The sequence below is a fragment of the Hemicordylus capensis genome, chromosome 2 (genome assembly GCF_027244095.1).
Source record: "Hemicordylus capensis ecotype Gifberg chromosome 2, rHemCap1.1.pri, whole genome shotgun sequence".
Taxonomy (NCBI): domain Eukaryota; kingdom Metazoa; phylum Chordata; class Lepidosauria; order Squamata; family Cordylidae; genus Hemicordylus; species Hemicordylus capensis.
In genome coordinates this window covers 279065717-279082072 of record NC_069658.1, presented here as the reverse complement: position 1 = coordinate 279082072, position 16356 = coordinate 279065717, and the positions used below count along the sequence as shown (strand labels likewise).

General features: G+C 43.6%; 1 protein-coding gene across 12 annotated transcripts in view; it reads left to right on the top strand.

Annotated features, from left to right (window-relative positions):
- The window catches only part of FRMD4B (FERM domain containing 4B), a 393137-nt gene that overhangs the window by 346827 nt on the left and 29954 nt on the right, over positions 1 to 16356 (top strand). For all 12 annotated transcript variants that reach the window (XM_053298157.1, XM_053298156.1, XM_053298158.1 and 9 more), the window contains 2 exons: positions 13746 to 13822; positions 15814 to 15952. In XM_053298157.1, the coding sequence (XP_053154132.1) occupies positions 13746 to 13822; positions 15814 to 15952 (216 nt within the window). The remainder of the gene's footprint in view (positions 1 to 13745; positions 13823 to 15813; positions 15953 to 16356) is intronic.

The following is a 16356-nucleotide window of genomic DNA, read 5'->3' as shown; positions in this document are numbered from 1 at the left end:
CTGTGGGCATGGGCTTCATTTGCCCCCCTAGGCAAATTTAGGATATTGATTTTTTTTCTGTGCCTTTGAACTGGTCTCTGAATCTTTCTGTAGCACTCAGTCAGTCAATCCACAAATCCTTAACTTTGGTCAATGTTGTAAGATTTAATTGGTGAATGAACTATAAAGCACTTTTGGAAAAGCTAGTTTGTTACGCCATCATGTTTATTGGCTTATGGCAATGGGCTAATAGCTGCCCTCTTGGCAAATGTATCAGAAATGAACAGAGGTGCACCTAGGTAATTCTGGAGCCTGGACCTAAAGGCCTATGGAGGCCACCCCCACCCCCCGGAAATTAAGCATAATTGTACTCAACCGGGTGGCCACACCACCTGGGACAGAATAAAGAGGATTAGCGGGGGGGGGCAGGGGCTGTGGAGGCCCTGGACTGCGGCCTGAAGTCCAGGGCTAAGAGCGCCTCTGGAAACGAAATGGGCACATACAGCTGCATGTGAGTATCCGCCCATATTTATAACCTTCGAATGTCATGTTACTACACTTTTAGGCTAGGAGTAACAACCCATTACTTTTCTTGCTCAGCTTGCCGGGATCCCATCTTGCAGTTGGAGCAGGCCATGAGTGCTGGTACTTTCTCTTGTGACCCACTATTGGCATTGCTGCACTCTTGCTTCCAACCTGAGGAGCAGGTGCACTTGTTCCACCCTGGTGGCCCTGAGCCAGTCTACCAGCGGGTCATTTGAGTAGTCCAGGGTATGATTCCTTTGGAACAGCTTTCTCCTCCAGTAGGCTTTCCCTCCATATTGGACACTGGTTCTCCAGTGCAAGATTCTGTTTTGTACTACTTCATCAAAGCCATGCTTTGAGGTTGGGCTGCCTGGCAGAGAGTCTGTCAGCCTCAGTCAACCTAGTTAGGATCACGTCATGCTTTCTTATTTGACAAATGTGTGAACTATGGCGGTACAGGAGCCAGAGCTAACTGCAGTTTGCCATCATGCAGTGGCAATCTGAGCGTTGTAGTTCTATAATGTCTGGAATGGCCTTAGCTAATGGCTGAACTGGGATTTCACTCTCCAAGTCCAGATTGTTCTCTTTTTATAATATGCCTGATATTCACGAAGTGTTAATAATACACTAACTTGTATCATTAACAGCGAGAAATGACAAATGGTTCTACTATAGCCATTGCCTATGTACACGGCACATTTTATGTGTTCAGCTGCACACACCATGTTATAGCCTCAATATAAAGTAGAGTACAGTAGTCATTTTGCTGGCTCTGAGTAGCATTGTAGAGTTATCCATTATGCATCCTTGTAAACCTGCTGAGTGGTAAATATTCCTGAGGTTTCTTGCCAGTTTCGATGCTTAGTGTTGAGCTATGTCCAGTGAGCCAGGGGGTAGGGAATCTGAGAGACCCCCTATTGAACTAGAAATGTCGAACACAAATCATTCTAATGGGAGAGCAGCACTCCTCAAACCTATTGAACCAAAACTTTTCCATTAGCACTGCTAGCAGTTTGTAATATCTCTCCACGTGTAACTAATTGGAGGTAGGGGGATCCCTCAACACCAGTAAACGTTTCAAGGCCTGACAACACTCTGACGATATAAGGGACAGTTCCTAATTATGTAAAGACAAATTGTGTGAGAACACACAATGAAAATTCTTTTGCAGATTAATTTGCCTTATTGCTGTGTTGTTTAGAAAAAAAGATGGGGCATGACAGCTATTTGTAACATTATGAAGGAAGTGGATAGAAGAAAAAAAATTTCCCCACTCTTACTGGCACTTGGGTAAGTGATACTGACAGCCAAGAGATTCAGGGCAGGCAAAGGAAAGGACACACAACACATAATACTGCCCTTCCCTCCACACAGAAGAACCGTAGCTCAGTAGAAGAACAGACTATATGGTAACTAGCAGACCCGGAGCATAGCATCTGCGCCGCTAGTCTGTCACTATGCTTTCCTTCCCCTGCCGCCCCCCACCTCCCCTCACTTTCCCTCCCCATCCGCTGGGAGCGCTTTCCTTTTCTGCCAGGCACGGCGCAGCTCCGCTGCCAGCCCAGCCAGGCTCCTCTTGGCGGCTCAGCTTTGCTGCCCGCCAGCCCAGCAGCGCTTTCCTTCACCACCGCCCCCTCATCACCCGCCCAGCAACCTTCTGGACCAGTTTGCACTCCCTCAGGTCTCCCTCCACCTCTCGCTTGCTTCTCCCCCTGCCTCCATCTCACTCGCCACCCCCCTTGCCAACTGCCCCGCAACCTTCTGGGCCAGTTTGCTTCTCCCCCGTCTATCCACGAGAGTTCCTTGCGAGAGTTCAGCGACTGTCGCGAGTTTCCCCCAACGCATTCCCCTTCATCCACACATGGACCGTCTTAGTGAAATAAATAGATAGAAGATAGAAGATGCATAAAGAAGAAGAATTTATAGAAGAAGCAGGTAGAACTTTGAAGAATATATAAAGAAGAGTGGAAGAAGGTGACGAGTAGAATCTGTGGCATTTCCAAGTATTTTGGAGGCCTGTTTTCCCCTTGCTGATTGGTTTTTGGGCACTGGCTTCCGGTTGGTTTATTGTTCTCCTTGATTGGCTTGTTATCATAGAAATCAAGTGTTGTCATGGGCAATTGTGCCCCCACTGACTAAGGGGAGTGAGGGGGAAACACAAAAGGAGGAAATTTCAAAATGTATTCAAGGGTCTGGGAGGCAGAGAGAGCCTTTATGTCTCTCTTGAAGAGGATACATTAGGAGAAGAGGAAGGTAGGTTTGATTCTGTGGTTTTCTTAGCACAGAGTATAATATGCTGTGAAATTGCTGCTATGCTATCTGGTTTTGCTGGATCTCAGATTGACAAAGGCAGAACTTGGGTGCCTGACTTCCTTGGGTTGTGATTTAGTTTCTTTGAGAAATTGTTTTGTGGCGAGAAATGGACAGTGGCAGCTCCCTCCCCCCACCCCGTGTGTGTAATATGTCTTGATGGTTGCTATGATGAGCACCATGTCTGGCCTTGAGATTAACTTGTGCTTCACTCAGTACTCTGGTCTGCTCTGCAATCTGCATTGCAAGGTGTACTCAGTCAAAATGTGGCTGATGCTGCTCTGGTTGACTGTGCTTCCTGCTAAGGGTGCTGCTGTGGCAGTAGGGATGCACACAAATCACAATTCATGCACCAATTCAAAGAACAATTGGGGCACCTTTAAGAGTGAGGAGAGCAGGTCTGTACTTGCTCCTCCATCACTCATCACAGCTTCCTGCTTCAGTGCCAACTTCTCAGCACTCCTAACGTGCTCCCTAGCACCCCTCGTGTGGCATGGCAGCAGCGTGCACATTACCTCCACTCATGCTATGGGAGTAGGGTGGGGAAAAGGGTTAAAAAACAAACAAACATCACCTGTAACAAATGTCCTTTTGTTACTTTTGCTTAGATCCTTAGAACTTCTGCTTAGATTTTTTTTTAAACAACTGGTTACTTTAAATTGGGAAGGTCACCATGTTTCAGCTGGACCTGTCCACATCTTGGCTAGGTAAGGCCAATAGAGAATCTGGGCCAAGCTGTAATGAGAATCGTGAATGCCTCTATGCAGGAAAGGGCCATTGGGCCCCTTTTAAAAAATGGTATCAATTCAGGCACATTATTATTATTTATTATTATTATTAATAATAATAATAATGTATTTATTACATTTTATATCCCGCTCTTCCTCAAGGAGCCCAGAGCAGTGTACTACATACTTAAGTTTCTCCTCACAACAACCCTGTGAAGTATAACTGTGGGAGCTTCAGAACCTTGGGTCCATATTTCAGGCTGGCTTCTACTTCCTTTTCCATAGATGAGAAAGAGATGATGAAACTGTCATACAGACAGTGCTCACTATTCTAGGCACTGGGTCATTTTTTAGAAGCTTTTTTAAGAGATGCTGTAGACCATTCATTCCAAAACAGCAAGTTCTGGCTGACCAGAAATTGGCTTTTGTGGAGCTTCTGTGCTAATCACCCACTGCTAGATAAAATATGGGGTATCTTTTTGGAGAGAAGGTGATTTCTGGGACATGGATCTCAAGCAGAATGTCACTGGTGAGAGAACTTTAAAAAAAAAAGTCTGAACTGCACTTCAGATGATTGTCCTCCTTCATACACACAACGAGCCCTTTCTCATGATCAGTGAGAAAGGGCTACAGGATCAGTGGGGAGGAAGCCTTAAAAAGTTTACCTCCTTTAGTTGATCCTCATACAGAGTATTTGCGCTGAGATCGCTCGCCCAGACGTGCAAGCGAGCACTGCTCAGGCAGTGTGGAGATCAGGGTGCCAGGAGGCCTGGAACCCCCATAATGCACCGTGTGAGTGCACAGTGCATTATGGGGATGCCCCCTCCCCTAAGCTGGCCAGGAGCCTCATAGTCTGCCAGCTCCCACTGCTCACAGCGGAGGCTGGCAGACTATTACAAAGTGGGGTTAAGAGAGTGCTTGCTCTCTCAATTTCATTTGGGAGGGAAGCTGGTTGGCGGGTTTGCCATCGAGGCACCCCTGGGATCTGTCCAGCCCTCTCTGCAAGTTCTAAGATTTAAGCAGATCTGTGTTGTTTAGAAAGCGCTGATATGTTCACGATGCTGAGTTTTGCATATCATCAATTCCTTGCTTGAACAATGTGATTGCAGGATTGCCACCTGGCCACCTCCCAGTCATTTACTCCCGTAATAGCTTGCTGTCCTTGTTCCCATTTTACAGATAGATCAACACATTGTGAAATTAAGTGGCATGGCCAAGATTAGGCTTGGTCTGCATGTTTGTTTGTTTATTTATTTATTTATTTATCCATCCATCCCCCACTGGAAAAAAGCTTCTGGCTTGGCCCTTTTCTTGCTGAGCTAATTTATCTTTACAGGGATGGGTGTGCATTTTTATTTTACATAGGGGAGTGTTCTTCAAAACCAGTATCCCACCCCTTCATCCTGAAGTAGTTTAGTCCAGTCTGCCACCTCATTCTGCAACATTCATTCAGTCTCCTGTGGAGGGGAGTCTGCAACAGACCAAGCAGTTGAACCCCATTCTTCTGAGTCATCCATGCAGTCCAAGCACAGTGCCCCTCCTCCTTCATCTGTGCCCACAGAGGCAGAGTTTGTCTTGTTATAATTGCCCCTGATGTGGAGGTCTTTGCCACTGGAGCAGCAAGTCCAGATCTACCTGAACACCTCATGCAGCCATTTCCAGCTGTGAGCTGCAAGGGATCACTGAGGTGAAACGACTCCTGCTTATTCAAGTGCCAAACTCCACCTTGTTCACAGGCTTCTCGTCGAACAGGTTGTCTCTTGGTATGTTGTGTCAGTACCCTTTTGGGTTTCCCACATCCTCCAGATATGCAGAGAGCCTTGCGTATGTCACTGCAAATTAAAAAATTCCAGAGATGGTGATAAAGAGGGGGAGGCATGGTAGGAGTCATCGTGAGTCAGTGATAAGGGTAGCCAGAGAAAGAAGGAGGCTACTCTTTCAAGAGATCTCATTTCTCTCTCTCTCTCTCTCTCTCTCTCTCTCTCTCTCTCTCTCTCTCTCTCTCTCTCTCTCTCTCACACACACACACACACACACACACACACACACACACACACACACACTCCCCCCCCCTTTTTTTTAATCAAATGAACATGATATTCAAACTGAAGGGAAATGCTGCTGGAATATAACAAACTCTTCCTGTAGAACCTGTTGCCTGCGGTAAGCTAAGCATGAGCAAGCCCAGTGTGGAGGACTGTATCTCATTAGCTCTTGCGAGCTTCCTCTACTGCCCCTTGCCTCAGCCCGCAGTGTAGCTGAGAGCCTTCCTTTCCCTTTCTCCCATGCTAGCTTGAGGCATGCCTCTCCTCTTGTGAGAAACTCCTCATCGCCTTGCCTCCTTTGCCCTCTTGCGCTTTCTGCTGTGGAGGAGAGAGGGGGTGGAATGGGAGGCAACCCTGCTGATAAAGAAACTGATGATGTCAGCAGTGTGTCAGCAGAGGGAGGCTGTCTGTGAAACTGGAGTTACACCTAAGTGTCTGGAAGTTTGGCAGAGGAGTTGAGCCAGGAAGTTGTCCTCGTACCAGGGGGAAGGGGTCGGGGGGGGGATTACCTAAGAATGTGTGTGTGTTTAAAACACACACACAGCCACCTACACACACCTGCACTTTTGAAACACTTGGATTAACAAATGTCCAGCTTCTACAAAGATCCAATAGCTAACAGGTAAGTACAAAGAATCTTGAGTCCCGTTTTCCCCTTGGACTAGAATCTTTCTGCCGGGAGCAAAGGTTTAGCTTAATCTTGCATTATGTGACTGTGCTTTTTCCAAAAGAGGGAGGAGATAACTGTCTGTATGAAAGCTGTGACCCAAAGTATACCTCTGTGGATATAGTTCAGTAGAAATCGGCGGTCTGAGTTTTTATAATGTGTTCAAGATCAGAATGTTAACTAACATATAGTTGTGCTTATTGAAAGAATTGTCTTTTTCATTGAATGGTTTCAAATTCTCCCTTAATACAGGGAGTCCCTGTTTCTTCCCTTGGAAAAAATTCCCGTTTTGCAGTCAACTTCCAAATAGTGGGGTGGGGTGAGGTGGCAATACACATTATACTATTTTGAGGATGTTTTATGTTCTTTTAATGGAAAGACAACTGGGTTTGTCAACAATAAAGGCTGTTGAAACATTCCCACAAACCATAAATGGGTATTTTTGAAGCACAGTCGAGGATCATTTGCAGCACTCTTGAATACAGCGGAGCCTAATAATAATCATAAAGTGCAGCTTGGGCAAAGGCACAGTTTGGATCCGGCAGGATTTCTGAAGATGAAAAGCTTGTATTAAAAAAAAGAAAAAGGAATGCTATGAATTCTTCAGCATGTGAACAATTATGCTATATTAATGACATCTAAAATAAAAAAAACATTCTATTTTATGTTTTTGAAGAGTGTATGTGTGGTTGCTGAGTGCTGTGGTCTACCATGTTATGTTTAGCTGTTGCAGAGGTGCATGATAATATTTCATTCCAGATGTATGAATATGAGGAATGAAATGTTTGAGTGAAACCTTTTTGGATGCATTGACCTGCATCCAGAATAAGTTACTCATGAGTAGTCCCTCTGAAATTAATGGCTGGATGACAGCCATTGACTGTAAAGCTCTTTGCACACAAACTGCTATGCACATGATGCTGCAATCCTATGCCTGGGAGTAAGCTCCTTTTGAATTTGGTGGGACTTACTTTTGATTAAACATCTATATTATTGCACTGTAAGTATGCAGCTTATTGAAATGAATCTTGTGCATGTTTACTCAATAAGTTTATTTCTATTGAATAAACTGTGGGGTTTATTCCTAGGCTAGTGTGCAGCCTAAGGCAGCTGCTGTATTACTACAAATATTTATATACTGCTTTTCAACAGTTCTCAAAGAGGTTTACATAGAATAATAAATAAGATGGCTCCCTGTTCCCAAAGGGCTCACAATCTAAATGAAATACAAGATAGGCACCAGAAGCAGACACTGAAGGGATGCTGTTCTGTGTTTGTAAGACTGATGTTCAAACTGGAGATTACGTTTCAAGTTCTCCATATGCATACTGGCTTAGAAGTGAGCTCTCCTGAAAATGGAAGCATTGAAGGGTACGATATGAACAGGAGATAAAATATGCTGCATTCTACACAGTGGAACTTGGCCTCATGTAATAGTGTATAGGATCACATTATTATGCTGTGATCCAAAGCACACTTACTCAAGGGATATACGGAGTAATGTATATCTCTGATTTTGTGCAATTCCACCACCGCTACCCCGCCTCCGCAGTTGTACTAATCGGAGAGAGTATAAGAGTTCTTTCATGTTTTCTTATATGCATGGTGGAGGGAGCATGCACATATTATATATCCCTCTTACTTGGGAGGAGAGCTGGTCTTGTGGTAGCAAGCATGACTTGTCCCTTTGCTAAGCAGGATCTGCCCTGGTTGCATATGTATGGGAGATTACATGCGTGAGCACTGTACAATATTACCCTTAGGGGATGGAGCTGCTCTAGGAAGAGCATCTGAGGTTCCAAGTTCCCTCCCTGGCAGTATCTCCAAAATAAGAAGCTGAGAGAGGCTCCTGCCTGCTACCTTGGAGTAGCCATTGCCAGTCTGTGTACTGAACTAGATGGACCAACAGTCTGTCTTGGTATATGGCAGCTTCCTAGGTTCCACATCAATCTTGCATCTATCTGCAGTGAATTTTTTTTTAATAGCTAACTTTGGGCACAACTCTACCAGTTTTCTGCAACTGCCTAAAGATGCTTCTTTTCCAGCAAGCCTTTAATTTATCTGTTGTGTAAGTTGATCTTGTTTAGGCTTGGCTCTTTTTAGTTATTTTTAACTGCTTTTTGGAATTTTATGGATCTGTTTGTTTTGTTTAATGTAGATGTCAGGGATGTGCAAATTGATTCAGATGCAAATCGATTTGTACACAAATATAGCTGATTCAGGTGATTTGTAGACAAAACAAATCACCCCTGTGGTCCATTGGCTAGATTCGGGTACAAATCGAATCACACCTGATTTGATTGGAATCGATTTGAGGTTCGGATCCCTCCTATTAATTCCTTCAGATTCCCAGCTTTCATTTAAAAAAAAAAAAAAAGAGTGAAGTTCTAGCCCTTGTAGAAGTGGAGTTATCGAGCAAAATGTGTGGTCACTATCTTTCAAGTGTTTGGATTCTTTGCTGTATAATAACTTTCCCTCAATGAATCCCATGAGGATTCATTACACACCTTCTTTTCTTGCATTCATCTCGACTGTCTTTTTGACAGCGCCAACTACACCCCACTCCCACCCACAAGGCAGTGGGGTACTACTCAGTTTATGTTCTAGGATTTTTAAAAAAGTGTTTAGGCTCCTTGGTGTCTAATAACCTTTCCTCATAATAAATCCCTATGAGGATTCATTACACACCAAAGAGTCTAAATACCTCAAAAATTCCTAAAATATAAACTGAGTACCCAGCGGCTTGTGGGTTGCAGGGTAGTTGGGACATGAGATGCCACTAATTCCCCACCCCCACCTGCAAAGCAGTGGGGTCAAAATGAACAGAAGAAATGAAGGTATGTAATGAAGACACCAAAGAATCTAAACACTTCAAAAATACCTAAAAAATAAACTGCATACCCCAGTGAGTTTGGGGGGGGCATGTGGGTGTGGGGGTGTACTTGACACATGGCAGTAGGCAGTTGGCACTTTCCAATGATAGTCAAAATGAACAGAAGAAACGAAGGCATATAATGAATCCTCATAGGGATTCATTATGAGGAAAGGTTGTTAGACACCAAAGAATCTAAACATTTCAATATTCCTAACAATTAAAATGAGTACCCCACTCATTTTAGGTGGGTGTAGGTGTGTGGGGGTGGCACATGGCAGTTGACAGTAGGCACTGTCCAGCGACAGTCAAAATGGGATAGAAGTGTTATGAAACACACACTGATCCTGTGCAAAGAAAACTCCCTTGTTTATTAATTTGTCATATTTCTGTACCGCCTGACATGCATCCCTAGGTGGTGTACATAAGTTAAAATGCAATATAGAAAACAGGCTAAATTGATTAAAACAATTATGATATAACATCAGTTAAAATTAATTAAAAGCCTGAGCAAACAGGTGCATCTTAAGGGTCTTTTAAAAAACAACCAGAGATGGAGAAACTCTGATTATAACAGGCAGTGCATTCCAGAGCCCTAGGGCAGCCACAGAAGGCCCAGTCCTGAGTAGCCACCAAAAAGCCGATGGTAGCCATAGCCCGACCTCCCCAGATGATCTTAATAGGCAGGAGGGTTCATGACAAAGGAGATTCTCTTTTAATCTCTGTGAGTCCTTCTTGCCTTTCTGTGCAGAATAGGATAGATGTTCTGTGAATGTTTGAAAGGTTGTGTGTTTGGTTTTTTGTGTTGCAGAGCCTGCATTAAGTGTGTGTGTGTGTGTGTGTGTGTTCTGTATTATGTGGTGTGTTTCTCCCCGCTACCCTCAACTTGGGACACCTGAAAGTTTTCAGGGTGCAGCACCCTGGGCTGAATTACTAATTTCCTAACTGTTATTTTAAACGGAATGTTGAAAACCCCTTCCAGACCTGTTTGAAATGGCTGTGTAGCTGGACTGACCTAGCTATCTTGGAGTCAAGTGCCAGGAAGTGGACTCCATTTGTCACTGCACGTTGTGGGAAACTAAAAGTTTCCAGGTGTACCAGTTTTTTCTTAAGATGAAGGCAGGGTGGACAGAACACATATCAAGTGGCCCAGTAGTCTCAAGAAGCTGCCTACCACTCTTAGCATTAAGTGGTGCTTGCCAGTAGTGTGCCAGGTAACAAAAGTGGAAGCAAGAAAAATAAAAGGGAAAAAGGAAAGTACTGTTCTTTTAAATCCTAACCCTATTTTGCAGTTTACTTGATTACTTTATATTTGACTCTCACTTCAGTGAAAAGAAGTTTACAGTGGACTCTGTAAGAAACTTGCAAGTTTCTTGGGAACTGTTTCTAAACTCATTAAACCTACTGAACTCTGGGATTTACATCTGAGTAATCATGTGCAGAATTGCACTGTAAATGCAAGGTTCCACAGCTGAGAGCACGTAAATCTCAGAAACGGTGGCTGCAATCCAGCACAAAGTTAGGTGTGCTTATATCAATCAGTGGGTTTCATATGCCTATATGAATACGTTTATCTTCTACTTTATCAGACATTCATAAGAATCTTATTTAAAACTAGCTTAACCCACACAGAGCATCTGCACACTAGTACTTGATTGTTCCCCTCACCCCAGAGGACCCCTCACCTCAGATCTCACCACCCTCACCTGAGCCACACTCTGCTCCTCTTCCTCCATCCCATTGCTTCCATCCCCTTCACCCCTCTTGTTCACTCCTCCATCCCATTGCTCCATCCCCCTCACCCCTCTTAGTCTCTGCTGCAGCGTTGCTGGGGCTAATGGCCAAGTTGCAGCCCCTTATCCATGTCCCCGTCCTCACCCAAACCCCACTCCTGCTCCTCTCCACTGGAGCAAGAGCAGCAGACCGGGCCCTTCCTCATTGCTGCCACTGACATGACCGCTTGACAGGCCCAGGCCTGTCCCTTGCCTGCCTGCCTCCCTCTGCCAATAGTCTCGGTAGCCCCAAACAGCAGCAGTGGTTGACTGGGCCCTTCCGTGCTGCTGCCACCATGGCTACTCATTCCCCTCAGGCCGCTGACAGGTTCAGGCCTGTCCCTCACCCCTCTTCCCCTCCCTTCTTTTTCTCTCTTTTACACTCCTCCACTCGCTCTTCTCCTCCCTTCTTTTTCCTCTCTCTCTCTCTCTCTCTCTCCTCCCCTTCCTGAGTTAACAGATCTTGTTTATTTTCTTCCTCATCTAATTCACACAATGGCAGCCTCCTTCTCCTGAAGGGACTCTTTCCTCCCTCACAACCCATCTCTTCACAGACCCTTCCCCACTATCCTTTTATCTATATAGATTCCTCTCTTCTACAATCAAGAACATCTTCCGACCAGTAACAGGTGCATTCCAACTGACCTTAACCATCACAGGCTCCTCCTCCCTATCTGCATATGGAATACCCACTGCCCAATCAGGTACTTCTGCTCATGAACTCTCATGAGAGCTGCCACGCACGGGATTAGCCACGAGTACACCTTAGAAAATTATAGATAGATAGATTCTAGAGTACCTAATCTAATGCAGTGCTTGTAACTGGATACCAGAGGGTTGCAATGTGTATCATTTAATGTCCATTCCATTTACCCTTAACAATTCCTGGTTTCCTTAAGAGGAATGTGTCTGCATCCTTGGAAGTGGGAAGAGAACGGGCACATTGTTACATCTCTTGCATGAAGTGAGGTTTAGTAATGAGTCTATATGGGGCATGAGTTTTGGTGCCCACACCTGGAGGTTTTACATACAAGGCTTTTATTTCAAATCCACTCCTGATTGGAATTTGCCAGTCCACATATTAGCTTGATTTACCCTAATGTCTCTGTGGGCTCTCGGACCAGGACAGACAGGACTTTGTTTTTCCTCAAATGGAGGCTGCAAATTCCAGCTTACTCTGAAGTATATCTGGCTTTAAAAAATCCTCTAGTTTCAGAGGCTTTTTGTAGGCAAACAGGGCTTTTGTTATGCCCCACAGTTTTATCTGTTATGTGTGGGGTGGTCATGCCAGACAATCGGCGTTTTTCAAAACTCAGTGAAGGGAAGTTTGACAGCTGTTTGGGGTATGGTCTGCTCTTCATGATTTGCAGTTGCAAGCGCTGGGGGCGTGTTGTTGTAGATTGGTGATACTCTGTTGAGGGAGAGGTAGGGAGAAATTCCTGAGTTAATCACAAGCACAAACTTCAAAATGTGTGTCTTCCTATGTTCTACATAGGCTTTAGATATGCAGAATTGATGTAACCTGAGCCCTTTTTCTCTAAGCTGATTCCATTAGGTGTGTGTGGGGGCGGGGTGAAACGTGATGAAGGCAGTCACTCACAAAAGCAAGGGTTAAGCGTCCTGCTGTTTGATCCACCTGTTTGGTAACTCGGCATGCTGGTCTTTGGCTCTTAGCTGTCAAACTATTTTTAAAAAGCTCTCTCGCCTCTTCCTCTGTGGTTTGATTTGTGAGTGGTTAGAGGAAAAAGCCGGAGCAAGTAGGTGGGAATGCACAGGAAAAAGATCTGCCAGGGAGTGTGGGGACGAGCCAGCAGCTATGTGAACTGTCAATTTAATCCCTCAAATTGAACATCTTGCGAATATGCTGCAAAGCAGATTCGCTCTTCCGATACCCCCGAGGCATGAAGCCATGTGTGAATAACTCCCTGGGAATTCTTCACACAGTAGGCTTTACCTCTAGTTTTCTGCAAGGTTTTACTGCAAACTTGAAGTTGTCCCCCCAAAAAAACGATGCAAAAACTTTATTTTTAAAAAATTTGATTGATTTGATGAAGTGCCATCAAGTCAGTGTCAACTCTTAGCAACTACATAGATAGATTCTCTCCAGGATGATCTGTCTTCAAATTTTTTACCCCAGATATAAATTTGGCTACATTCTTAACGTGCCGTGAAAAACTCGAATTGTGTGTGAAGTGCTCCCCAATGGCTTGCAGTTTCGAAGTAAATCTGCCTGATATGTGAACGCACACCCTCCATTCTGGAGGAGATGTGAGCTAAAGGACTTTAAAAGCCCTGTGTGAAAAACTTCTTGGGCTTTCTAAACACTGAATCCTACCCTGTTCCTATTGGTTCCTCTTATATGATGATGTGCCCCATGAAAGCAGAAATGAATAAAGTCTCCCTGGATAATGTTTGATGACTCGCATCTAATTGGTGGCAAAGGTCACAGGGAGAATAATGCATATTTTGTTGTATTTCTATATCAGTTTGTTTCAGATCAAAAAATGACTTTGGTTATCTCAGTGTGGACAGCAAAGCTTGTTAGCCAGAAATGCAGAATAAGTTCCTGGTCTGGGGATGACAGCACATTGGAGGAGAGAGTTGCATCTACCTGCAGTTACAATTCATCTGCAGAACACGATTAGTAGTGTGCTGTTTATGACAAGCAGAATAACTTCAGTACATGGGCCTTTTCATTTTGCAAACTATGGTTTTAGAATCTGTGCACAATTATCCTCAATTGTAACTTGGATTTATCCCATATTAAAGCTCACATGGCATTATGAAGAGAAAAATGTGTTGGCCCTCAGATAACAGTATTATTCTGTTTTTATGTCTCTCTTCCAGTTATTTCAATGGAAACAGCTGGAGAATCTCTATTTCCGCGAAAAGAAATTTGCTGTTGAAGTTCATGATCCTCGTAGGTGAGCAGTTGCTCTGTCCAAAACTGTGTGTGGTGCATTTAATCTTTTGTGAAGATGATTTTTCCCCCATTGAACGTGATGTGTTGATGTTTCACTACAGGTATTGCTAGGTTTGAGACATAGCAACATCCAGTATTCATCTGTGTAGCAGCACAAAGGGACTTTACTGGGCCTTTTTCATTTTACAGGAGTATTTTCAATCAATCCACAAAAAAGAACCTGTATGGGTCCGCTTTCTTTAAGAATAAACAAACATAATAGTGTATGTTGTGAAAGGCTGCTGGAAAAATACTGTGGAAAGAATCCACTGGAAATGTGTTTTTATTTGTTGTATTTGTTGTATTGTATTTATGCCTGTTTTTATATTTTTAACATGATGTTTTTATTGTCTTTTTATTGTATGTTTTTAACTTTTGTAAACCGCCTTGGGGTTATCTTTTTAACGAAAGGCGGTATATAAATGCAAAAATAAATAAAAATAAAATAAATAAATATGTGCAACAAATCTTCTGTGTAAATGAACAGGAGATGCCTAAGTATGCAGTAGAATTTACCTAAACTAAACAGTTTGACCATAATATTTCTGAGAACATACTCTCCCTGTATCTGTATAGAGAGGAGAGCTGGTCTTGTGGTAGCAAGCATGACTTGCTCCCTTAGCTAAGCAGGGTCCACCCTGGTAGTATATGAATGGGAGACTGGAAGTGTGAGCACTGTAAGATATTCCCCTCAGGGGATGGGGCCACTCTGAGAAGAGCAGAAGGTTCCAAGTTCCCTCCCTGGCTTCTCCAAGATAGGGCTGAGAGAGACCCCTGCCTGCAACCTTGGAGAAGCTGCTGCCAGTCTGTGAAGACAATACTGAGCTAGATGGACCAATGGTCCGACTTAGTATATGGCAGCTTCCTATGTTCCTGTCTCTAAAATCAACCCAGAACATCTTTTAATTCATTATATATATATATATATATATATATATATATATATATATATATATATATATAAAGGCATTCCATTCTGTGTTCATACCATAAACATTGATATGAACTGTGGAGCTTCTAAAATTATAAGCTGTAATCATATATCTCTCACACACACACAGTAAGATTATATTACATCAGAAAACCTTGCATGTATTACTGTACTAGTAATTTAGAGTAAAGCGTTATCAAATATACCTCATAGTGGATCTATCTGGTTGAATGTCTGTCTTTAGGGTTTTTTCCCTAAAGAGTGCCCTCTTGACAATAGTATCTATGCGCTGAATCAAATCAAGAGTGTGTAGAGAAGGGTTCTCAGTACTAGTTGCCTTTGCCCAAAGCGCAGCTCCCTTCCCATTGATAACAGTTGGGAAATTTGCCTTGTGTGGCTCCTGCTCCAACTCAGAAATGTGAATTGGCTCCCTCTTCAGAGGTAGCATGGACTCCATATCCCTTTCCCCCCTTACTCTTTGACTGTGGTAGCAACCTCCTTTAAGCAGCACACAGTTTGTTGTACAACTCTTGTCGGGAGTGGCTTTTCACTTGTGACTCAGTTCTTTAACAAAGAAGAAAGTCAAAGGTCTGGGTGGAACAGAGACCTGGATCTCACTGAAGTGGTAAATGGGTGACAGGATTGTACCCAACCCCTCCACATAGCACACTGGCATGTCCAAGAAGAGGCTAGGTTGGAACCTTTCTCCCTGACATCCAGTTTTTCAGGTGCAGCATAGTTGCTTTTTCAGTAGAGGAATATTCAAGTGACAAGTCTTGTGATCTCCAGTCTGCTGTTTGAAGCAGACTAACGTCAGATGTAAGCCTACCACCTCATTGAGAACTAGGCCAGAAACGCCAGCAGAGTGAAAACAGAGAATTGCCATTTATTTTAGTATCTGGATTTTTCCAGCCTCTGCAGTACAGAGCACTGTGTGATTCTTCTGACTGAGACAGAGATGGGGAAGCTTGAAAATGTGAAAAAGAAGAAACTTTATGCAGCTTTGTTTTTGAATGTTTTAGAATTTCAGTGTCAAGAAGGACTTTTGGGCAGAGTGGCCTTGTGGTACAAACCTGGTATGCGAACACTTCTCTGATTAAATCCATCTGGGTTATGGCAATCAGTCAACATCAGTTTTACTTGGACAGAAAACAAAGCAAAGTAAGTTACTGTCAAGAAAAAAATGGTTTGGCTCAATTGCTTAAAATACATAGCTATCCTTTTCATCGGGTACTCCCTGAAGAAGATTTTATCATCCAAAGAAGTCCACAAGATGAAGGAACTAAATGCCCTAACTCTGTTTAAGGAAGCTTCATATGTCCATCGTTTTGTTTTTTAAGTGCGGGAGGAGGTTAGACAAATTCATGGAGGGTAGGTCTATCAATAGTTATTTGTTGTACTGGCTAAACAGAACCTCCCAGATAAAAAGCAGTATGCCCCTGGGGATCAAAAGGAAAGGGATATTGCCTTCATGCCCAGCAGCTTGTGAGTTTCCTGAAGGCAGCTGTTGATCGCTGTTGGAAGCAGGACTGGATGGACCCTTGGTCTGATCCAATAGGACTGCT